General features: G+C 42.8%; 2 protein-coding genes across 2 annotated transcripts in view; one reads left to right on the top strand and one right to left on the bottom strand.

Annotated features, from left to right (window-relative positions):
* Positions 1–8602, bottom strand: part of MTHFD1 (methylenetetrahydrofolate dehydrogenase, cyclohydrolase and formyltetrahydrofolate synthetase 1) — a 58534-nt gene extending 49932 nt beyond the window's left edge. Inside the window, exons 1-4 of the mRNA XM_063440408.1 lie at positions 8453–8602; positions 1627–1711; positions 1232–1291; positions 530–583 (exon numbers count right to left, since the gene is read on the bottom strand). Coding sequence (XP_063296478.1) covers positions 530–583; positions 1232–1291; positions 1627–1711; positions 8453–8490 — 237 coding nt within the window. The 5' untranslated portion in view covers positions 8491–8602. The remainder of the gene's footprint in view (positions 1–529; positions 584–1231; positions 1292–1626; positions 1712–8452) is intronic.
* A 2342-nt stretch (positions 8603–10944) lies between these two features.
* Positions 10945–25146, top strand: part of LOC134583561 (coiled-coil domain-containing protein 170-like) — a 31684-nt gene continuing 17482 nt past the window's right edge. The window contains exons 1-3 of the mRNA XM_063440517.1: positions 10945–11166; positions 15534–15589; positions 19711–19756. Coding sequence (XP_063296587.1) covers positions 11035–11166; positions 15534–15589; positions 19711–19756 — 234 coding nt within the window. The 5' untranslated portion in view covers positions 10945–11034. The remainder of the gene's footprint in view (positions 11167–15533; positions 15590–19710; positions 19757–25146) is intronic.

The following is a 25146-nucleotide window of genomic DNA, read 5'->3' as shown; positions in this document are numbered from 1 at the left end:
ACTGAATTAAAGTTTAAATGGAAAAAATTGTAGGATTGAAATAAATATCAACTATGCTATAGTAACACATCTGCGAGATTATGCCAGTCAGATTTAATTTTTGCTAAAATTCAGAATTTAGAGAATAAATTCCAGTATCAAACTAGAATAAAGGATTCTCAGACGCAAAGCACATTCTGTTATATTGATAGTAAAATATTATGCCATATATAACACGTATTACTGTGCAACTAGATTGAAAGACAATATTATAAAATGCTAAAATAATAAAAAATAATTATTATGATCATGTAGTGCTGCTGCATTCTGCCTTAAAGGACCACTATAGGCACCCAGACCACATCAGCTCAATGAAGTGGTCTGGGTGCCAGGTCCATCTAGGGTTAACCCTGCCTGCTGTAAACATAGCAGTTTCAGAGAAACTGCTAGTTTATCCTCTGGAAGCGCCACTGGACATCATGTAAATGTAATATTTTATTATGGCAATACACGTCATGACACAGGTACGTGTTTACAGAGAGCTACTTACCTCTGTCTCTGTGGCAGCTTTTGGCAACTTGATGTGACTGGCATGGATCCCAATCTAAGGCAGATTAATAAAAAAAAAAAAAACATTTTTACAGGTTATTTAGTGAGAATTCAAAGTGAATACAAAACGGATTTCTAATATAAATGACAGCACAGCAGTAATGGCGGCTCCTGGCAGGTGAAGCGTCAGGAGCAAAAGGCGACCAGCCAGAAGACGATGGTGGTGTCTGTGGGGGACAGGTTCAGGCAAGTTAAACTCACCTTTGCCTGCCCCCCCCCCCCCCCCACCACCACCACCGGACCCCACAAATTATGAAAAGTCCACAGACAGTGCCAGCGCCGGCTTTACAATTCCTGCGATGAGACTGTTCCCCTCTAAAGTGATGTATTCTTCTCTCTCTAACTAAAATGTCTGTCATTCACAACGATTTTACAGTATTGGTAATTCTGGGTGAGATTTATTTAGGAAGTGTGAAGGCCGATCCTCAGCAGAAAATGCAACTCTATGCCGGAAGGCTAGTTCAGCATAATAGGAGTTGCAGTTAAATATCAGCTTGAAGGCTGACCAGCCATGATCTGTACCCAGACACCCACTAACTTAAACATCCTAAACGTAACTGAACTACAACTCCCATGATGCTCCGCCAGCCTCAATGCAATAAATATATATTTATTATTTAGTTGTGAACGGCGATGGGATTACCTCAGCGGCAGCTTTCAGTTTCATGCTAATGTAGAGGTTGGAATCATCTCTATCTCCCACCTAAAAATTAAAGAAAAAGAAGAAGAAAAAAAAAAAAGTAAATCAGTTAACAAGCATACGTCAGCACGAATAAAACATTCCAGTATAAATTTTGTCACAAGTACTGAAAAAAAAAAAAAAAAGTTCAGCGTGCAAGATTGTAAATCAAACTAGCTCTGCTTTTTACCCATTAAATGTTAAAAGGAAGAAGAAAGAATGTGATATGAATGCAATAACTTTAAGATCAGACATACTTTCCACACTAACACTAGCGCCTGTTTGTTCACTTTTAGATTTCATACAGTTTAGGAGCGCAGTATAAGTTATCTAAAAAAGTAATCCCCACCCCCCCATACCTGTAAAATGGCTAATCCTGGGCTGAAGCCAGTATATTTCTCCTTCATAGCAGCGACTTCATTCTTTAGTTTCTCCCGGACCAGTCTACAATACAAAGAGTTACATACATACATTACATAAAAATATAAACCAGCCCCAGCAAACTACATTGTGTCCAGCTACGGATTAATTAAAATGTCTGTGATCCCTTACCAGACTCATATATAGGACAGACTAATATAGAGGACAGACTAATATAGAGGACAGACTCATATAGAGGACAGACTAATATAGAGGACAGACTAATATAGAGGACAGACTAATATAGAGGACAGACTAATATAGAGGACAGACTAATATAGAGGACAGACTAATATAGAGGACAGACTAATATAGAGGACAGACTAATATAGAGGACAGACTAATATAGAGGACAGACTAATATAGAGGACAGACTAATATAGAGGACAGACTAATATATAGGACAGACTAATATAGAGGACAGACTAATATAGAGGACAGACTAATATATAGGACAGACTAATATAGAGGACGCGGCAAATCCTTTTTTTTTTTTCTCATCAACAGATAAAAAGAGATTTACACATATTACAAATTATATTACAAGTAACGGGTGAGAGAATTAACCAGTACTCAAAGAGTGGAAACACCCATGCTACCCTATTCACCAACAAATGTATCACTGAAAATAATGCAAGTTCTTTTGAGCAGGCTCATCAGCACTGTCTGTTTTTATACGTCCAACTTGTCTTTTTGCCGCTATATAAATAATAATAATAATTAGAATGTCACAACTGTATCCCGCTTTCCTATACCAAAAGGCATTTTTCACAATAACCCCATTACATAGAGCTTAATTTTAAGATCAGAGGGGGAAAAAAAAAATCTAAAAATGATATAGTTTACTCTCAGAGATCAGTATTATAGACAGTTCCTAACAAGAAGCAATACGCCGTAGAACACTGGAAGGGTATTTATCGAGACCTGCATCACACGGAATTCTCATCAGTGACTTAGTGTGTTTATTTACACATTGGATGACACAATGGGATACGCTGGAGGTTTAGAAATTAAAAAAGAAAGCATTGTCTGGTTTATTGTACCATCTTATTATTAAAATACATTTTAAAAAGAAAATAAAAAAAAATAAAAAAGGTTTTTATAATCTCGTTTTATTCTAAGGGCAGCATGAGGTCAGCTGGCTTTGAAAAGGACATAGTGCCCCTCTCTGCCAAGACCTCAGGGGTCAGTAGAGGTTAAGATTTAATGCCTTTATTCTACAAGAGATTTGAAATTTGGCTCCAGTTTATACAAAGGCTCTTAACATTTTTATCTTTTTATTTACCATGAGCAAAATCCCAAAATAAGAAAAATTATATACCAAAACACCTAGCTCTGGCAAAAAGCATAATTGCCCATTATCTCTACGGCCAAATTAATTTCCTCTCCAAACATGTGATCTGTTACAGCAGTCACATGTCTTGTCTGGAGACACTGACGATAACTGGGTTTATTTACCAGTATATAATATTTCCAAATACTATGTTAGAGCAACCAGCACCGAGCCCCCTGATATGGATGGACACCAACTCCCAAGACCTTTAACAAAAAAAGCCCCAATTATAACAGTGCAGTAATGTGACCATTACATAACCTCTAAAACTTACTAAGCTCTCCGTAACAGAACGTTTATTGCTTCTTAGAATTACTATATGGCTCTGTTGTGATTCTATTTCTCTGCCAGGGTGCAAGTATCAGCTTATTAACCATTTGCATTTCCAGACGGGGCAGTTATTTGTCCGGACAGGGTGGGAGAAGATGGAACTTTGATAATTCCCTATAAAATTTACTTTTCTAACACCATCTTAACCCCAAATTAACAGTGCTATCAGCTTAGTGGCCGGATTTCTTATTCGACAAACAGCACCAACGGAAATGCACATTGCAAGATTGCAAAGCACACAGTGCTGCCCTTTATTAACCCTTAATGCGCCACAGGTGTGCCAAAGCATTGGATACATGTCTGGCACTGAAGGTGGTAATAAATAAATGGCCAGGAGGTCATCCAGCAGTCACCATCCAGCCCAACCCACATCTTACTTTCAATATACAGCCACCTCCTCATCCTGCAGTCACCATACAGCCCACCCGACAGCCTACAGTCAATATATAGCCCACCCAACAGCCTACAGTCACCATCCAGCCCACCCCACAGCCTACATTCAATATATAGCCCACCCAACAGCCTACAGTCACCATACAGCCCACCCCACAGCCTACAGTCACCATACAGCCCACCCCACAGCCTACAGTCAATATATAGCCCACCCCACAGCCTACAGTCAATATATAGCCCACCCCACAGCCAATATATAGCCCACCCCACAGCCTACAGTCACCATACAGCCCACCCAACAGCCTACAGTCAATATGCAGTCCACCCCACAGTCAATATTGAGCCAGCCCCAAGTCCAGTCAATATACAGCCCGCATCACAACCTACAGTCAATATAAAGACCGCACCTCAGTCCACAATCAATATACAGCCCACCCCCAGTCAGTACACTGGCACATACTATCCATCTCAACCTACAGTCACTATACAGCCCGACGCCCTGCTAACAGTAAATAAACAGCTCACCCCCATCCTGCTGTCAATCTACAGCTCACCCCCATCCTGCTGTCAATCTACAGCTCACCCCCATCCTGCTGTCAATCTACAGCTCACCCCCATCCTGCTGTCAATCTACAGCTCACCCCCATCCTGCTGTCAATCTACAGCTCACCCCCATCCTGCTGTCAATCTACAGCTCACCCCCATCCTGCTGTCAATCTACAGCTCACCCTACATCATAAAGTCAATCTACAGCTCACCCTACATCATAAAGTCAATCTACAGCTCACCCTACATCATAAAGTCAATATGCAGCCCACCCTACATCCTAAAGTCAATATGCAGTCCCCCCCAATCTTGCATTCAATATGCAGCCCCCCCAATCTTGCATTCAATATGCAGCCCCCCCAATCTTGCATTCAATATGCAGCCCCCCCAATCTTGCAGTCAATATGCAGCCCCCCCAATCTTGCAGTCAATATGCAGCCCCCCCAATCTTGCAGTCAATATGCAGCCCCCCCAATCTTGCAGTCAATATGCAGCCCCCCCAATCTTGCAGTCAATATGCAGCCCCCCCAATCTTGCAGTCAATATGCAGCCCCCCAAATCTTGCAGTCAATATGCAGCCCCCCAAATCTTGCAGTCAATATGCAGCCCCCCAAATCTTGCAGTCAATATGCAGCCCCCCAAATCTTGCAGTCAATATGCAGCCCCCCCAATCTTGCAGTCAATATGCAGCCCCCCCAGTCTTGCAGTCAATATGCAGCCCCCCCAATCTTGCAGTCAATATGCAGCCCCCCCAATCTTGCAGTCAATATGCAGCCCCCCCAATCTTGCAGTCAATATGCAGCCCCCCCAATCTTGCAGTCAATATGCAGCCCCCCCAATCTTGCAGTCAATATGCAGCCCCCCCAATCTTGCAGTCAATATGCAGCCCCCCCAATCTTGCAGTCAATATGCAGCCCCCCCAATCTTGCAGTCAATATGCAGCCCCCCCAATCTTGCAGTCAATATGCAGCCCCCCCAATCTTGCAGTCAATATGCAGCCCCCCCAATCTTGCAGTCAATATGCAGCCCCCCCAATCTTGCAGTCAATATGCAGCCCCCCCAATCTTGCAGTCAATATGCAGCCCCCCAATCTTGCAGTCAATATGCAGCCCCCCCAATCTTGCAGTCAATATGCAGCCCCCCCAATCTTGCAGTCAATATGCAGCCCCCCCAATCTTGCAGTCAATATGCAGCCCCCCCAATCTTGCAGTCAATATGCAGCCCCCCCAATCTTGCAGTCAATATGCAGCCCCCCCAATCTTGCAGTCAATATGCAGCCCCCCCAATCTTGCAGTCAATATGCAGCCCCCCCAATCTTGCAGTCAATATGCAGCCCCCCCAATCTTGCAGTCAATATGCAGCCCCCCCAATCTTGCAGTCAATATGCAGCCCCCCCAATCTTGCAGTCAATATGCAGCCCCCCCAATCTTGCAGTCAATATGCAGCCCCCCCAATCTTGCAGTCAATATGCAGCCCCCCCAATCTTGCAGTCAATATGCAGCCCCCCCAATCTTGCAGTCAATATGCAGCCCCCCCAATCTTGCAGTCAATATGCAGCCCCCCCAATCTTGCAGTCAATATGCAGCCCCCCCAATCTTGCAGTCAATATGCAGCCCCCCCAATCTTGCAGTCAATATGCAGCCCCCCCAATCTTGCAGTCAATATGCAGCCCCCCCAATCTTGCAGTCAATATGCAGCCCCCCCAATCTTGCAGTCAATATGCAGCCCCCCAATCTTGCAGTCAATATGCAGCCCCCCCAATCTTGCAGTCAATATGCAGCCCCCCCAATCTTGCAGTCAATATGCAGCCCCCCCAATCTTGCAGTCAATATGCAGCCCCCCCAATCTTGCAGTCAATATGCAGCCCCCCCAATCTTGCAGTCAATATGCAGCCCCCCCAATCTTGCAGTCAATATGCAGCCCCCCCAATCTTGCAGTCAATATGCAGCCCCCCCAATCTTGCAGTCAATATGCAGCCCCCCAATTTTGCAGTCAATATGCAGCCCCCCAATTTTGCAGTCAATATGCAGCCCCCCCAATCTTGCAGTCAATATGCAGCCCCCCCAATCTTGCAGTCAATATGCAGCCCCCCCAATCTTGCAGTCAATATGCAGCCCCCCCAATCTTGCAGTCAATATGCAGCCCCCCCAATCTTGCAGTCAATATGCAGCCCCACCAATCTTGCAGTCAATATGCAGCCCCACCAATCTTGCAGTCAATATGCAGCCCCACCAATCTTGCAGTCAATATGCAGCCCCACCAATCTTGCAGTCAATATGCAGCCCCACCAATCTTGCAGTCAATATGCAGTCCCCCCCAATCTTGCAGCCCCCCAATATGCAGTCCCCCCTCAACCTTGCAGTCAATATGCAGTCCCCCCTCAACCTTGCAGTCAATATGCAGTCCCCCCTCAACCTTGCAGTCAATATGCAGCCCCCTCAACCTTGCAGTCAATATGCAGCCCCCCTCAACCTTGCAGTCAATATGCAGCCCCCCTCAACCTTGCAGTCAATATGCAGCCCCCCTCAACCTTGCAGTCAATATGCAGCCCCCCTCAACCTTGCAGTCAATATGCAGCCCCCCTCAACCTTGCAGTCAATATGCAGCCCCCCTCAACCTTGCAGTCAATATGCAGCCCCCCTCAACCTTGCAGTCAATATGCAGCCCCCCTCAACCTTGCAGTCAATGTGCAGCCCCCCTCAACCTTGCAGTCAATATGCAGCCCCCCTCAACCTTGCAGTCAATATGCAGCCCCCCTCAACCTTGCAGTCAATATGCAGCCCCCCTCAACCTTGCAGTCAATATGCAGCCCCCCTCAACCTTGCAGTCAATATGCAGCCCCCCTCAACCTTGCAGTCAATATGCAGCCCCCCTCAACCTTGCAGTCAATATGCAGCCCCCCCTCAACCTTGCAGTCAATATGCAGCCCCCCCTCAATCTTGCAGTCAATATGCAGCCCCCCCTCAATCTTGCAGTCAATATGCAGCCCCCCCTCAATCTTGCAGTCAATATGCAGCCCCCCCTCAATCTTGCAGTCAATATGCAGCCCCCCCCTCAATCTTGCAGTCAATATGCAGCCCCCCCCTCAATCTTGCAGTCAATATGCAGCCCCCCCTCAATCTTGCAGTCAATATGCAGCCCCCCCTCAATCTTGCAGTCAATATGCAGCCCCCCCTCAATCTTGCAGTCAATATGCAGCCCCCCCTCAATCTTGCAGTCAATATGCAGCCCCCCCTCAATCTTGCAGTCAATATGCAGCCCCCCCTCAATCTTGCAGTCAATATGCAGCCCCCCCTCAATCTTGCAGTCAATATGCAGCCCCCCTCAATCTTGCAGTCAATATGCAGCCCCCCTCAATCTTGCAGTCAATATGCAGCCCCCCTTCATCTTGCAGTCAATATGCAGCCCCCCCTCAATCTTGCAGTCAATATGCAGCCCCCCCCAATCTTGCAGTCAATATGCAGCCCCCCTCAATCTTGCAGTCAATATGCAGCCCCCCCTCAATCTTGCAGTCAATATGCAGCCCCCCCTCAATCTTGCAGTCAATATGCAGCCCCCCCTCAATCTTGCAGTCAATATGCAGCCCCCCCTCAATCTTGCAGTCAATATGCAGCCCCCCTCAATCTTGCAGTCAATATGCAGCCCCCCTCAATCTTGCAGTCAATATGCAGTCCACCCCATTTTACAATCATCATTATACATGCAGACCCCCCACCATATTACAGCCCTCCTTCATGCGGAGTCTCCCCCTCCCATGTTACAGCCCCCCCCCCCCCCCCCCCTTGCTGACCCTCCACCCATATTACAGCCCCCCTCCCTCATGCTGACCCCCATATCACAGCCCCCTATGCTGACACTCCCCCATATTACAGACCCCCCATGCTGACCCCCATATCACAGCCCCCCCCCCATATCACAGCCCCCCCCCTGCTGACCCCCATATCACAGCCCCCGACCCCCATATCACAGCCCCCGACCCCCATATCACAGCCCCCGACCCCCATATCACAGCCCCCCCCCCCCCCCCCCCCGACCCCCATATCACAGCCCCCCCCCCCCCCCCCCCGACCCCCATATCACAGCCCCCCCCCCCCCATGCTGACCCCAATATCACAGCCCCCCCCGGCCGGACTATGTAGGAGAGGAGTTCTGTGTTCGCTCACCCGGAGATGATTTTTCCGCTGAGGGTTTGTGCCGGCATTCTGGCTGCTGACAGGCTGCTCCGGGCAGGCGAGATCCACAAACCTCCGATAGTGCAGACTGAGAGCCGGGCACCGACCCACGTGCTTCCTCTCCAACACACCGCACATGCGCGACCTGCAGGGAGGGGGCGTGTCCAGGGCTGGTCAGCTGGGGGTAAACCCCGCCCACCCGTGTGATGCAAGGGATCCAACTCCAAACAGCAGTATTCCCTTATTATACATTGTTATTATTAATTACTCGATATCAGTAATAATTGTATTATTTTACATTATATAACTGGTGGTGATGGTTATTATAATAAATCACTATTATTATATTAAATTATAATTAATAATATTTTATTCTAAGCTATCCCCTCCATTCAGAATCATTATTATTATTATTTTATTATTTATATAGCGCCATCAGATTCCATAGCGCTGTACATTACTACTTACTCCATATAGTGCAATATACACACAATCCCCAGGCTGTTCCTGAATGTTAGGGATGGCACCTCTGTATTATAAAGCAAAGGTTGGTCGCAGGAACTGCACTCACTCCCAACGGCCACGGGTGCTCTGGAACAGGACCAGCAATCCCAACACGATAAGGCAATAAGAAAAATTCACAGGCACTCCAAATGTGAAAGCCGCAGGCAGATTTATTGCAACAAAATGTACAGCAACGTTTCGACCTAACAAGACCTTGACAAAGACCTCTTGTGAGGTCGAAACGTTGCTGTGCATTTTGTTGCAATAAATCTGCCTAAGGCTTTCACATTTGGAGTGCCTGTGAATTTTTCTTATTACCTCTGTATTTTAAAACTTTTAACACTAAATTCAGACATTTCTGTGCAGAAGTTTAGTCTGATAAGATAATTGTCCTGTATGCCATTATACGAGGTCTGTATGGAAAGTAGCCCTCCATGTAATATGAAAAATAGAGACCTTTATTGAACAAATATGAGAAACAGTGTACATAGGACGATGACGCGTCGGTCTCCTTCAAAGTCGCCACCTTGGGACCTCACTCAGTTCTCCCAGCGTCTCTTGCACTGCTCTGCAAAATCCTTCATTGGAATCGATATCAGCTGCCTCGTCGCATTACCTGAATCTCATTGATGCCGTCGTATTTACCTGAATCTCATCGACGGTCTGAAATCTCTTCCCTTCCAAAGTGATTTTAGTTTCGGGAAAACATAGAAGTCGCAGGGCGCCAAATCTTTCAACAGGCTCTCCACCATCTTTGAAGCATTTGTGCCACACTTTTATTTGCATCGTCTCCGAAAGCCTTCCGAATCATCTGAACAGTTTCCCAAGGAATGTTCAAGCTCAACTCAAAATGTTACTCTGATTCGTTGCTCTACTCGCTCAGTCATTTTGAATGCGACAGCCACACAGTAAACATGCTCACTAAACTGCGTCTTTCGCCCCCACTGACCAGTACAGTAAAGTCCAATCTCCTTGACTGTCAGGTAACATCGATGTCGCACAAACCGTTCTCTCTATATTAACAATGACTTGACTTGTTCCGGAATGACCTCGTATTTTCTATGCCATTTGCCATTCTATAAACTGTTTGTCATCCTTTATACCATTTCACTCTTTATGAAATCCAATTCCATTTGTCATTTCTCCACATTTTCTATCTTGCTGCATTAGACTCATTTCATGTTGTTACTTTTCAACCAAGATACAATTCCATAACCTAACCTAAACCATTACTTAGGGGAAGGAGGTGGTACCCCCTCCCCAGGGGACTAGAGGGCAGAACATTGGCCAATGCTACTTAGGTGGTATGGCAGAATTGCATTGAATACTATACTATAACTGAGTATCAGTAGCACGCTGAGCATGGGATTACCCAAGGACTGCGCCTGGGCTGTGTGTGCTGGTGTCAGACGCCAATTTTACAGAACATCAACATTAACCAGCTCGGAATGCTGGCAGAGGTGGATTTACATGTCCAGTATTTTAAGTATTTTAGGGGTTAATATCTGTACGAGCAGCGATTCAAAGCAAAAGTCCGCACTATAGACTCCAGACACCATAACCACTTCAAATCACTGAAGTGGTCATGGTGCTTTGAGTATCCCGTTAATGTAAATAACCATTTCCTGTGTTGTAAGCAAAATCTCCTTTAGTCAAGTAATAATATTTTCTAAAGGACATTATTCCTGTATTATTATCATCATTATTTTTATTATGTATATAGCGCCAGTAAATTCCGTAGCGCTGTACAATGGGACAAGGTATGCTTCTTATATCACTCTTGTACAATGCTACAAAAACATGGCCATAGTATATAAATAATAATCTGGGTATTTATGAATGAATGTTAGTGCTCAGAGCATCACAGTCTTAGTGACATGTTACTACAACAAGTATTGCATTGTTTTGTGTTCCCAATAGAAACAAGTCACACCCTCTCTGCTTTTTACAGAATCCTATACGCATTCATTGTAGTGGCCTCGGGCAAGAAACCAGACCCTCCTTGTACCTGTCTTAATCATCAGAACATAAAAAGAACTGGACACCTGCGTCTGACCAGAACCCCAAACATGTCCGGTCCGTACAGCTTTTTACATCGAGATGATGATAATGCAAGGACAATTGAGAGATTATTCGAGACCGAAGCATCCCCCGGCAGATCCCAAGCAAAGTATGGAGCATCTAATGAGAGCTATCAGGAGGTAACCTCTAAATGATTCGATTTCAATGTGTTTTTAACTGATTAGAGGTTGGAAATGTTTGTAATTCAGAAGTTATGAGAGATTGAGTTCCGCAACTCGTTGAAATTGTAATGTGTTTATGCAGATTAATAAATGTATCCATTAGATGTTTAATTAAGATATTATTTAGATACTACGGCAAAAGAAAAAAAAATGGTAAAAGGAAAATTATACCTAAAAACAAAATTTATTGCAGTATTCACACAAACGAATGCACACACACACACACACACACGCACACACACACACACACACATAAATACATACATACATATATATATATTTATACATACATGTCTGTCTGTCTGTCTGTGTGGCTTAGTGTCTCCCTAAGACTATAAATGAGGTTTGAATTAGCATTGCTGTATCTATAACTTACTATCCTACCATCTAGAGTTGCATCAGGACCATATTTCTATTTCCTCTCTACATGGAAGATATAATATAATCTCATTTTCTGGGTGTAAGTAGGCAGGCTTCTAGCTGTGTTTGTATGTAGCTAGCTATGTCTCACTCACTTATCACCCCCCTGAGGTGCCCCCAGAAATAGAGCATATGTTTGTATACTATAGGGAATTCTTCCCCCCCACCCCCTCATAAAATGTCTTGAAAATTTGAAAAAAGCATCCCAACAATCTCCATATCGGTCTATACACAAATATAATATTGACAAAGACCTTTGTTATACAGTCATTCTAAGCACCATAACAACTTTGTATGATTGTAAAGGGTATAGTGCAGAGAATATTTTGCAATCAGGAATCGAAATACCCTAACATGCAAACCTAAAGAAAAAAAGTAAAAGAACAAAAAGTACCGGTCCATACATTGACCCGGCTAGTGCCTGAAATAGATATATAAAATGTCTGCAAGCAGACAGAATGAACAAAAAAGGCAGGCCGAGGTCTAGGAAAACAGAGCAAGATTGGTCAAACAGATCAAAGTCACAAAACAGTATAAACACACTCTCGGGTAACAATAACCACAACAGGGCAAGGAGACAAGGACAACCAGGAAGTACATACAGTACAGTAGCGTAGCATGGGTTTCTAGCGCCCACCAAACCCGTGGCCATACGCCCCCCTCCTGCCCCACCTACCCTCGCTCCTCCTTCCCTACCCGCCTTGTCTCCGTGATGTGTGTAGCACTGATAGTGGCGTTGCATAATTTTTAAAATCCACCTCACGCCTAAAGTAATGAGTGTAGTCCATATCTATAGTCTATACACAATACTTTAGGTCTGAGGTGGGTTTTACAAATTAAATAATGCACCAGACCGGGCCCCTGTTGCAGTGTTACTTTCCCCTGGCGACCTACTTAGAGGAAGCGAGTTCAGGCCACTTCCTTCTAGCATGTGGGCAGGGCCGGTGCTTGGATTTTTAGGTACATAGGCGATGATGCATTTTTCCACCCCCCCCCCCCCAAAAAAAAAACATCTTCACCTATGTGCCTCTTAACCAGCCCCTCTCCCCTCCCCGACCATTAGTGGTCCCTTCCCTTCCCTGTCCCTTAGTGTTCTTCTCCCCTCCCCCCTCTTTTCCCTGTCTCTTGGTGTTTCTCTCCCATTCCCTCCCTGTCCCTTGGTGCACCCCACACCCCACACACAGTGGTCACACTCCCCTTCCTGGTGTGCCTCCTACCTCTATTGTTGCATTGCTAAGCGGAGCAGATCCCCTAAAGGAGCTTCAGTTTTCTGTACCCGGCCGGACTGACAGGGAGTGCTCTCTCTGTGAGCACCTCCTGTCAGTCTGGCCAGGTACAGGAAACAGAAGCTCCTGTACCGTGCTCCGCTCCGCTACACTCTGTACACACTGACAGTCACACACTCAATGACAAACACACAGACGTCACTGACAGACACAGATTCATTGATCTGACACACACTCATTCATTGACACTGATAGAACCACACTGATTGACACTCATTGACAGACACACTGATAGTCACACACAGACTCAATGACAAACATACTCTCACTGATTTGACAGACACACACTCATACACTGACAAACACACTCATCATACACTGACAGACACACTCATACACTCACATGCACACACACTTATACAATCATTCACAGACACACACACAGAGACGCACTCACTCACACACACACACACTCTGTCACTCACACACAGACGCGCACACTGTCACTCACAGACACACACACACTGTCACTCACAGACACACACTGTCACTCACAGACACACACTCTGTCACTCACAGACACACACTCTGTCACTCACAGACACACACTCTGTCACTCACAGACACACACTGTCACTCACAGACACACACTCTGTCACTCACAGACACACACACTGTCACTCACAGAAACACACACTGTCACTCACAGACATACACTGTGTCACTCACAGACACACACACTGTCACTCAGACACACATCACATACATTCACTAATTATTTTATAAATACACATTTTCCACCCAGCCTCCCTACCTAGAGAGCTGGTGTGGATGATGGATCTGTCCCTGGGGCTGCTGGGCGGCGTGCGGCAGTGGTGTGATCAGACGCGGCAAGGGAGCTCTAATCTCCACGCTCTGCTCCCTCGCGGGCTGACTACTGATGCCGCGGGAGCCAGAATATGACGTCATATTCTGGCTCCCGCGGCATAAGCAGATAGAGCTCTCTAGGTAGGGAGGCTGGGTGGAAAATGTGTATTTATAAAATAATTAGTGAATGTATGTGATGTGTGTCTGAGTGACAGTGTGTGTGTCTGTGAGTGACACAGTGTATGTCTGTGAGTGACAGTGTGTGTTTCTGTGAGTGACAGTGTGTGTGTCTGTGAGTGACAGAGTGTGTGTCTGTGAGTGACAGTGTGTGTCTGTGAGTGACAGAGTGTGTGTCTGTGAGTGACAGAGTGTGTGTCTGTGAGTGACAGAGTGTGTGTCTGTGAGTGACAGTGTGTGTCTGTGAGTGACAGTGTGCGCGGCATGCGGCAGTGATGTGATCAGACGCGGCAAGGGAGCTCTAATCTCCACGCTCTGCTCCCTCGCGGGCTGACTACTGATGCCGCGGGAGCCAGAATATGACGTCATATTCTGGCTCCCGCGGCATAAGCAGACAGCGCGCGAGGGAGCAGAGCAGAGAGGTTAGAGCTCCCTCGCCGCGTCTGATCACATCACTGCCGCATGCCGCGCCGGGGGTCCAGAAGGTGGCCTGGCAGGAGGGAGAGCTTCCCTCCTGCCGGTCACTGAAATATTGCGCCCCCAGAGCCGTGCGCCCTAAGGCTGTGCCGCCTTATGGACGCGCCGGCCCTGCATGTGGGGAGGCAGAAGCAGGCCTGTGCCGCCTGGTCCGCCTTATGGACGCGCCGGCCCTGCATGTGGGGAGGCAGAAGCAGGTACGAATACACATAAAGGGGGAGGGACGACTGGAACCTCAGGCTCTTATCAGCCTTGGACACCAGGGAAGCCACATTCCTGCACCTACAAGGTAAAGAAAAAGAAGGGTGGCTAGAACTATGTTAATTGTTACTTATATGTCTGTCTGTCTGTGTGCATCTGTGTATGTGTACCTGTGTGTGGGCATATCTGTGTCAATGTGTATGCTTACATGTGTGTGTATGTGTGTATGAGTATGTACATATCTGGGTCAGTGTGTGTGTGTGTGCGTGTGTGTATGAGTCTGTACATATCTGGGTCAGTGTGTGTGTGTGCGTGTGTGTATGAGTGTGTACATATCTGGGTCAGTGTGTGTGTGTGTGTGTATGAGTGTGTACATATCTGGGTCAGTGTGTGTGTGTGTGTGTGTATATGAGTGTGTACATACCTGGGTCAGTGTGTGTGTATGAGTGTGTACATATCTGGGTCAGTGTGTGTGTGTGTATGTATGAGTGTGTACATATCTGGGTCAGTGTGTGTGTGTGTGTGTATATGAGTGTGTATATATCTGGGTCAGTGAGTGTGGGTGTGCATACATCAACACTGCACACAAACACACCCCTGCATACAAACACACCCCTGCATTCAAACACAAACACTACACACAAATACCCCATTTTCAAACACTACATACAGACACACTCATTCATTCAAACAAGACACACTACACACAACTGCATTCGCCAATTCTACGCACAGATGCACCCTTGTATTCCAATATCACAAACACACCAGTACACGCAAATGCCAACACTACACACACATAAATAAAAATTATTGCTGTAAAAAGTAATAGATGACATTTACATAAATAAAATAAAAGCATTTGGCTCGCTATACCTATTTCAGCGGACAATGTGTACCTCCAGAACAATGAGTTTGACACCCCTGTTCTAAACCCCTGTTTTCTGTTCATTGTAGTTGCAAGAAAAGGATTTATATACTAAAAGCAAGAAAAAGTCCAAAGCAGGAACAAGGTAAATATTATTTTTCATGTTAAAACTATAGACAAGAAATTCAGAGCAGCAAAAATAATTAGCAAGATGTTTATTTTCATTTTAAACATAACAAATTTATTACACATATCATAAAGATTCATTGACAAAAACTTTTGTCAAAACATTGTTTTCTTGTGGTTGATCTTCTGTCTTCATTCCTCTTTTTTGGAATACAAAACAGGACAGTCCTGCATTTTGTGGGTCTGTCCCGGGCCCCGGGCACCTTAATTCCGGGACAATGTAATGTCCCAGAATGAGCTGGGCCCCATATTAGTGAAGAAGGGGCCCGCTGGCTTCCCCACTATGCCAGCGCCGTGGGCCCCCATTTGCTGCCCCATTTGCTGCCCGCTGGTGGAGATGTGCGAGCGGCAACCCTACCTCCCTCTCTCCCTCCCCTCCCAGCGCTGTGAGGAAGTGAGATCACACGCGATGACGTCACTTCCTCCCAGCGCTCTATGCAGGCGGCCACGTGAGAGAAAAGAGAGAGGAGCTCCCAGGACCAGGTAAGTGCATGGAATGAGGGTGGGGGGTGAAATCTTTATCATGGACTCACTAGTACTACTAGTGTTTCTGTGATAAAGATTTCACCCCCGTTACTCTCAGTGAGTCAGTAGTGAGGGGTGGGGGTGGACATGAAATTGGGGCGGGAGGGATATGAATTATGGGGGAATGGACATGAAATATGGGGGGATGGATATAATTATGGGGGAATGGACATGAAAAAAGGGGGGGGCTATGAAATATGGGGGGGAATGGACGCTGAAACCCATGTTACGCCACTGTGTCTGGTGTGAAGAGGGGTTATGGGAGGGGCAAGGAAGTGTCCCTGAATGGCATTTTCAAAATGGGGTCACCTTACCCTAATCAAGCCTCAAAATTGAAGCTCCTTGCTGCACTGCTGCTATGCTATTTAAAAAAAAAAAAGTTATGCCGCCATTATGCGGGGGCCGGCAATTCTCACTGGGAAGCTGCGAGTATCGCTTTGCCTGCAAGACACTCGGTTCACCTTCCCTTCCATTGACTGTCCACTGGCTGTCCACCCAACTCTCTGCAAACCTCGTGACCTGACGTTTTAATACGTTTTTTAAATGCTTGTTTGTATTGATATTTATATGAGTGCAGGTCTGTGTATGTATGTAAACAAGAGTGTATTTATATATGTGTGTGTGTATGTATGTGTGTATGTATGTGTGTGTGTATGTGTGTGTGTGTATGTGTGTGTATGAATATATATATATATAGTGCACAAACTAATGCAATAGGCTGCTCACGCCTATGTCTAACTTACATTTTAGCTGTATAAATTAAATTGCTGTCAGTAAATCACCTAATATTTGTCAGAAGAGCCCCACCCCTGGTCACACCCACACTCACTCATTAAAGTGTCCCTGTTTGTACATTTGTTAGGAGGTATGTTATTTATAATATTTTGTACATATTATGATGTGCACAATGTATTTTCATTGATCAATGAATTCTGGTGAATTTGCTTGCCTAATTGGAAAAAATTAACTTCAACTCAGACTTCTTGGATTTTTTTATCTTGGGTATTTTTGCATAAATTTAGGCAGACCTACATAATAAAAACCTAAAGTATACATCTTGTTTCACACGTTTGAAAAATCGCAGCCATATTTTAATTCCGTGACATAGAAAGAGTGGAAGTCTCACATTAACCCCTTAATGACACAACTTCTGGAATAAAAGGGAATCATGACGGAATATATCCGTCGTCTGTCCTTAAGGGGTTAACTGGAGTGTCGCCATTGGACATGGTTATTCTAGAAATATATATTTTAGGGAAATTTTGATGTCGTGTTCGGTTGACACCACGTTAGAGCACCATGAAGAAGGAGTAGAGTAACTGATCAAGTTAGAATTTTTGTATTAATGACCGGCTTATTTGTTAAATTGAGATTTTAAAATAGATTTCAAATTTAAGACCAAAATATCCAAACTAAGCTATGCTTCCAGGTCAACGATTTTGCTCTTCTGTTTCAAATTTACTTTGAATTATTTTTTTAAGTGTATAACAGTGCGTGAAATGTGCTAGAATTGATATTTACTCTAGAATCTGAAGATATAATTTCTCAAATCCCCCTGTGGACACAGGAAGTATAGGTACTGAATCTAGAGGTAATGCAAGGTCAGACAGTATATTGGGAAATTTGGAACTTGGATATCGATTGCAGAACGACATGGTGTTCCCAGACCTGGGATAATACTAAATAAAAACTGAATCCACTGAAGGGTTTCTCGCAAAGTCAATGTTTTGATATTGAATTCTGCCAGTGGACAAATACTTTACTATACAAACACAATCTTCGAATTAAAGAAACAAAAATTAAATTAATCATACATAAAACTATTGAAATTATCTTTCTATTTTGTAAAATTATTAAATAAATAATGAAAGTGAGTGATCTGGGTTGAGGTTTGTCAGTTGGTTTGGTTTCATTACAGCCAAGAAGACAGAACAAGCTCAAGACACAGCGCCAGGGTACATAACCTTCTCACACACAACTAATTCACCAATCACATATACATACAGAATTAACCACAAACATATTACTACTCACAGACACACATTCTTACCAACACACACACATTTATATATGTGCCCATACAGGCACCCATTTATTAACACACACACACACACACACACACAAACATTTATATATGTGCCCATACAGGCACCCATTTATTAACACACACACACACACACACACACACTTATATATGTGCCTATATAGGCACCCATTTATTAACATACACATACACATTCTTACGTCTTTGGTGGTTGGCGTGCTGCTCCCCTTAAAGTGTTACTTTATTCCTATGAACCCAGCCGTATGGGACAGAATTATTCAGCATGAGCCCAGCACAGATCTGTTGCCAAGTAAAACCTTTTATTAATTCAAATATACAGATCTCATCAACATAAAGTTTGTTATACAGAGCATGGAAACATGACGTTTAGTTTAACTAGACTAGAAGTTTGAAAAAAATATGTGAATTCTTACTCAACCTGTTTATCTATGTTTGTGTATCTGGCAACAGGTCATTGTGTATAGTGGACAAGTTGTAGGAGCATTGCAACATGTGAGCTAACACTAATAATGTAAATAAACCGTGGTTACTAATGACACACTTAGACAACAGCTCTCCCCAAAATATCCAATCCTCATTTATTAGATACACTAAACACATAATCCTATCTCTATTGGAGATATACATATTCTCACCGTTCTGACCTGGTTTAAACAGCACAAAATACATTATAACTTAGATAGAGGCAGTCTAGCTAGGAAGCAGAACTGATAATGCCTCTTAGACTGCAATAAATGAAAGAACTTGGGCCGGTGACCATTCTTCTTGCAGTACCACACTGACCACTGGTGGTAATTGACAGTTGTTTAGAAGTTGTCTTTTTTTTTCAGTTGATCTATGTGCTTTTACAAAAACTGTGTTTAATGGATGCTACAAGTCAGTTTTTATTTATCGAACTAACCAGGAGTGACAAAGACCCTATTATGGGATCCAAATACTGACGGATCTATCAAAGGACTTCTTAAAGTGAAAATCACTAAATGCCCGGAGGAATTGTTGAATTTTTACGACCCATACCAGTACCTAATTGTGTATTGTTTAACTAGATGACTTAAACTACAGCATTGATTTCACGATCTTCTAAAGTAGCAGTGTATCAGTTTTAATTGCCCTGTATTCTATTCATTTTAAATGAACGGTTACATTAAATAAACGAACTTCTGTCCAAAATGTACCAGCAATTCTTTGCCAATTTGTCGTGAATTCCTGCACATAGCTAAAAAAAGAGCAAATTCTCACCATTAAATTAGTTTTAAAACAATATATCCCTTTAAAGTTTGAAAATATTTTTACGGTACCAAGCAGTTGTGAATGACACGGAACTTAAATTCCTAAACGAAAGAGCATTTAAAAAAAATAATAAAAATCGTTTAATATATCACTCGAGCAAATAAATGTATGTTGAGTGATTCCATAGTATGCTTTTAAAATGTGTAATTTATAAATAAAATATATTTTTTTTTGTAATTTGTGTACTACGATTTTTACAGATACGTACCAAATTATGACTATTCTAACAGCCATGGGGAAGCTAAGGTAAGCTAATATGCAAGATTATTTGCTCCTAATTAATCCAATTTGCTGGTAATAGGAATTCATTAATTAATGGTATAATTTTTGTTTTGATACAACATTAAACCTTAGACTTCCTCCAAAGGTTAGGGTGTCCGGAGTTCCCCTGTCCCAGTCTCTTTACACAAATAAACTATATACCCATCCCTTCCGTGGTAGATTACAGGAGGAAGTTATGGTTACTCTTTTTCCTGATAAAATACTTACACTGAGTGTACATTTTGGGCAGGATTTGGGTCAGATTATGCCGGTTTTTCTTAAATTGGCTATTTTGACTTTGAAGTTTGCAACATGTTTGTCATCTAAACACAGCTCACTGTTTAGTAAATAGAGATCTAGAAACTTTAGAAAACTTGACACTTTTTCAAACCGTGTGATACACGGTATCTATATTACTGCCACGTGGCACTAGGTCAGAAAAAAAAAAGAATTTAAAAAACCCACAAACTGATTCCTTGAAAAGTAAAAATAGCGCTCTGGCTATTTGTGAACTCGGTTCCTTATGTTTCCGGCTTGTACGATGAACGTCCAGCTGTTTGTGCTCTTTGGACAGTGACAGCCAGTTTGTTTGTTCTGCTGCACTGTAAGATATCCCGCTAAACATTTAATTTAAAAATGAAAGCTACCGCTTTTAAGTCAACTTGTAATCCAAAATGTGTGTATGACATGGTTCCCAGAGAAGGACTAGCTACGTTTAACCAAAGTATAATTATTCTAATTAAAGGAACATTATAGCGTGCCCTGTTGGCCATTTAGGTCCCTGATCCCCATCTGCAGGGAGTCAATAAAGGTATTTTACTTGCCTTTTCTCCCTCGCAGTAATGGTGTCTGCGTAGAAGCTCCACCTCCTTGGAAATCATTGGGAAGCATTTATGCGCGGTATAAAAAAAAAACAAAAAAAAAACATGCTGCGCCAATGAGATGGTCTCAGTCTGAATGACTGCCACTAGAGGAGGAGTAGGCAGCCTTTGGCACTCCAGATGTTGTGGACTACAACTCCCCTGATGCGTTGCCAGAATTATCGCTGTAAGAACATTGTTCTTCTAAGAACTTTAAGTACATACAGGAGGCTCTTGCAGGGTCTAGCAAGGTATTAACAGAGCAGGAGATAAGACATTCTAAATTAAACAAATTTTGCACTAAAGAAAGTGTAAACATTAGAGGACTCTTTACAGGAAGTGTTTAGGAAGGCTGTGTAAGTCACATGCAGAGAGGTTTGACTATGGTTGAATAACAGTGATTTAACTCTTAAATAGCAGAGATTTGAGCAGTGAGGCTGCAGGGGCATGGATTATACACCAAAACTGCTTCCATAAGCTAAAACTTGTTTTGGTGACTAATGTGCCTTTAAGTGTTAAACCATCTAAGAAGGTTTTAACTTTTATAGGAAATATAGCCCCGTCGAAACCCTGGCACCATAACAACTACATTGAGATGAAGTTCAGTTTGGTATACAGAGGATCCCTTTACAGAAACAATATATTTAAATTGTTCATATTTTCATTGCATGTGCTTTAAATATAAAAACGATACATTTGTTAGTAATAATATTTCATTTGAGTATATATATATATATATTTTTTTTTATAATGGAAAAAAAGGGCCCTCCCTGAACTATCTGTAAGTCTATTCTCTGGCAGGTAGACCACGAAATGACTGTTAGGTGATACATTATATTAGCTTGTGAATAGCACTGTAGAAAAAAAAGGGGGGATTTTTGGTAAATATGTTGGCCCCTTGGAGAAACTCCTGAATAAATATTTTAATATTTAGCCACTAGAGGGAGCTCTTGCATTTCATAAGGGAAACATGTCTTGGCAAAGGTAAATGAGCCATCTTTCAACATCTCAATGTGATATTATGACCTTAATATCCAAATGTTAAATCTGGAGGATTGGAACTAACGGAAAACGTAGAAGAATTTCTAGCCAGTTACTCACGCTAGAACAAATTACATTTAATATGACCATCATTTTTCTTTTACTGATTCCAGTTAGGCATATAAAACGTCAGAGTGGAATGTCTCAGTTATTGTGTGTGGCAGCAGACTCTGCAATGGACACTCTACAAATAACTGGGTGGTAAATCGTCCCGAAAGATTATATTATTAAACTGTTATACTGAGCCCTGAAAACTTTGTATCATTCTTTTAACCCCTTAAGGACCGTTGACATGTCATGATTCCCTTTTATTCCAGAAGTTTGGTCCTTAAGGGGTTAAACTGTGCTCCCTCTAAGTAGTTTTTGTGCGTAGTCCATCACTGAATCTGTGGTTTACATAGCACAGTGAATCTGTGGTTTACATAGCACAGTGAATCTGTGGTTTATATAGCACAGTGAATCTGTGGTTTACATAGCACAGGGAATCTGTGGTTTATATAGCACAGTGAATCGTGGTTTACATAGCACAGTGAAGGTGTGGTTTATATAGTATAGCACAGTGAATCTGTGGTTTATATAGCACAGTGAATCGGTGGTTTACATAGGACAGTGAATCTGTGGTTTACATAGCACAGTGAAGGTGTGGTTTATATAGTATAGCACAGTGAATCTGTGGTTTATATAGCACAGTGAATCGGTGGTTTACATAGCACAGTGAATCTGTGGTTTACATAGAACAGTGAAGGTGTGGTTTATATAATATAGCACAGTGAATCTGTGGTTTACATAGCACAGTGAATCTGTGGTTTACATAGCACAGTGAATCTGTGGTTTACATAGAACAGTGAAGGTGTGGTTTATATAGTATAGCACAGTGAATCTGCGGTTTATATAGCACAGTGAATCGGTGGTTTACATAGCACAGTGAATCGGTGGTTTACATACCACAGTGAATCTGTGGTTTACATAGCACAGTGAATCGGTGGTTTACATAGCACAGTGAATCTGTGGTGTATATAGCACAGTGAATCTGTGGTTTACATAGCACAGTGAATCTGTGGTTTACATAGCACAGTGAATCTGTGGTTTACATAGCACAGTGAATCTGTGGTTTACATAGCACAGTGAATCTGTGGTATATATAGCACAGTGAATCTGTGGTTTACATAGCACAGTGAATCTGTGGTTTACATAGCACAGTGAATCTGTGGTTTACATACCACAGTGAATCTGTGGTTTATATAGCACAGTGAATCTGTGGTTTACATAGCACAGTGAATCTGTGGTTTACATAGAACAGTGAATCTGTGGTTTATATAGCACAGTGAATCTGTGGTTTATATAGCACAGTGAATCTGTGGTTTACATAGCACAGTGAATCTGTGGTTTACATAGCACAGTGAATCTGTGGTTTACATAGCACAGTGAATCTGTGGTTTACATAGCACAGTGAATCTGTGGTTTACATAGCACAGTGAATCGATGGTTTGCATAGCACAGTGAATCTGTGGTTTACATAGCACAGTGAATCTGTGGTTTACATAGCACAGTGAATCTGTGGTTTACATAGCACAGTGAATCTGTGGTTTACATAGTACAGTGAATCTGTGGTTTACATAGCACAGTAAATCTGTGGTTTACATACCACAGTGAATCTGTGGTTTACATAGCACAGTGAATCGGTGGTTTACATAGCACAGTGAATCTGTGGTGTATATAGCACAGTGAATCTGTGGTTTACATAGCACACTGAATCTGTGGTTTACATAGCACAGTGAATCTGTGGTTTACATAGCACAGTGAATCTGTGGTTTACATAGCACAGTGAATCTGTGGTATATATAGCACAGTGAATCTGTGGTTTACATAGCACAGTGAATCTGTGGTTTACATAGCACAGTGAATCTGTGGTTTACATACCACAGTGAATCTGTGGTTTATATAGCACAGTGAATCTGTGGTTTACATAGCACAGTGAATCTGTGGTTTACATAGAACAGTGAATCTGTGGTTTATATAGCACAGTGAATCTGTGGTTTATATAGCACAGTGAATCTGTGGTTTACATAGCACAGTGAATCTGTGGTTTACATAGCACAGTGAATCTGTGGTTTACATAGCACAGTGAATCTGTGGTTTACATAGCACAGTGAATCTGTGGTTTACATAGCACAGTGAATCGATGGTTTACATAGCACAGTGAATCTGTGGTTTACATAGCACAGTGAATCTGTGGTTTACATAGCACAGTGAATCTGTGGTTTACATAGCACAGTGAATCTGTGGTTTACATAGTACAGTGAATCTGTGGTTTACATAGCACAGTAAATCTGTGGTTTACATACCACAGTGAATCTGTGGTTTACATAGCACAGTGAATCTGTGGTTTACATAGCACAGTGAATCTGTGGTTTACATAGAACAGTGAATCTGTGGTTTATATAGCACAGTGAATCTGTGGTTTATATAGCACAGTGAATCTGTGGTTTACATAGCACAGTGAATCTGTGGTTTACATAGCACAGTGAATCTGTGGTTTACATAGCACAGTGAATCTGTGGTTTACATAGAACAGTGAATCTGTGGTTTATATAGCACAGTGAATCTGTGGTTTATATAGCACAGTGAATCTGTGGTTTACATAGCACAGTGAATCTGTGGTTTACATAGCACAGTGAATTTGTGGTTTACATAGCACAGTGAATCTGTGGTTTACATAGAACAGTGAATCTGTGGTTTATATAGCACAGTGAATCTGTGGTTTATATAGCACAGTGAATCTGTGGTTTACATAGCACAGTGAATCTGTGGTTTACATAGCACAGTGAATCTGTGGTTTATATAGTATAGCACAGTGAATCTGTGGTTTATATAGCACAGTGAATCTGTGGTTTATATAGCACAGTGAAGGTGTGGTTTATATAGTATAGCACAGTGAATCTGTGGTGGAATCTGTAGTCTGTATAGTAAAGTGAATCTGTAGTCTGTATAGTAAAGTGAATCTGTAGTTTATATAGTATAGTAAATTTGTAGTTTGTATTATATAATATAGTGAATCTGTAGTTTGTATTATATAGTATAGTGAATCTGTAGTTTGTATTATATGGTATAGTATAGTATAAATCTAAATATTTTATAGTAAATTCATTTTAGCCTAGTTGTGATTTTCTTCCCCCCTTTGTGTGCTTCTGGCGGATATTCCTGGGATTAAAGGAAGATGGAGAATATCCCCAAACTAATCTAACAGGGATGTTACAATGTTACCGAGCCACTGCATGAAATAGCTGGAACGAGATATATGGGGAAAGCGTATTTTATATCATTGAGGGTAAGGAAATAACACGTCTGCAAACTGGAATGGCCATAAATCTGTTGGGAAGTATGCCTTGCAGTAACTTGCAGAGTTGTAGGAATTGTAGTGCAGGATGACATGTGTTCATGTTCCTTCTTTCACGTTTTAATGGGAAATCTAAA

The sequence above is a fragment of the Pelobates fuscus genome, chromosome 13 (genome assembly GCF_036172605.1).
Source record: "Pelobates fuscus isolate aPelFus1 chromosome 13, aPelFus1.pri, whole genome shotgun sequence".
Classification (NCBI taxonomy): domain Eukaryota; kingdom Metazoa; phylum Chordata; class Amphibia; order Anura; family Pelobatidae; genus Pelobates; species Pelobates fuscus.
Note: the sequence above shows the minus strand (reverse complement) of the source record. Positions and strands in the feature narration are given on the sequence as shown.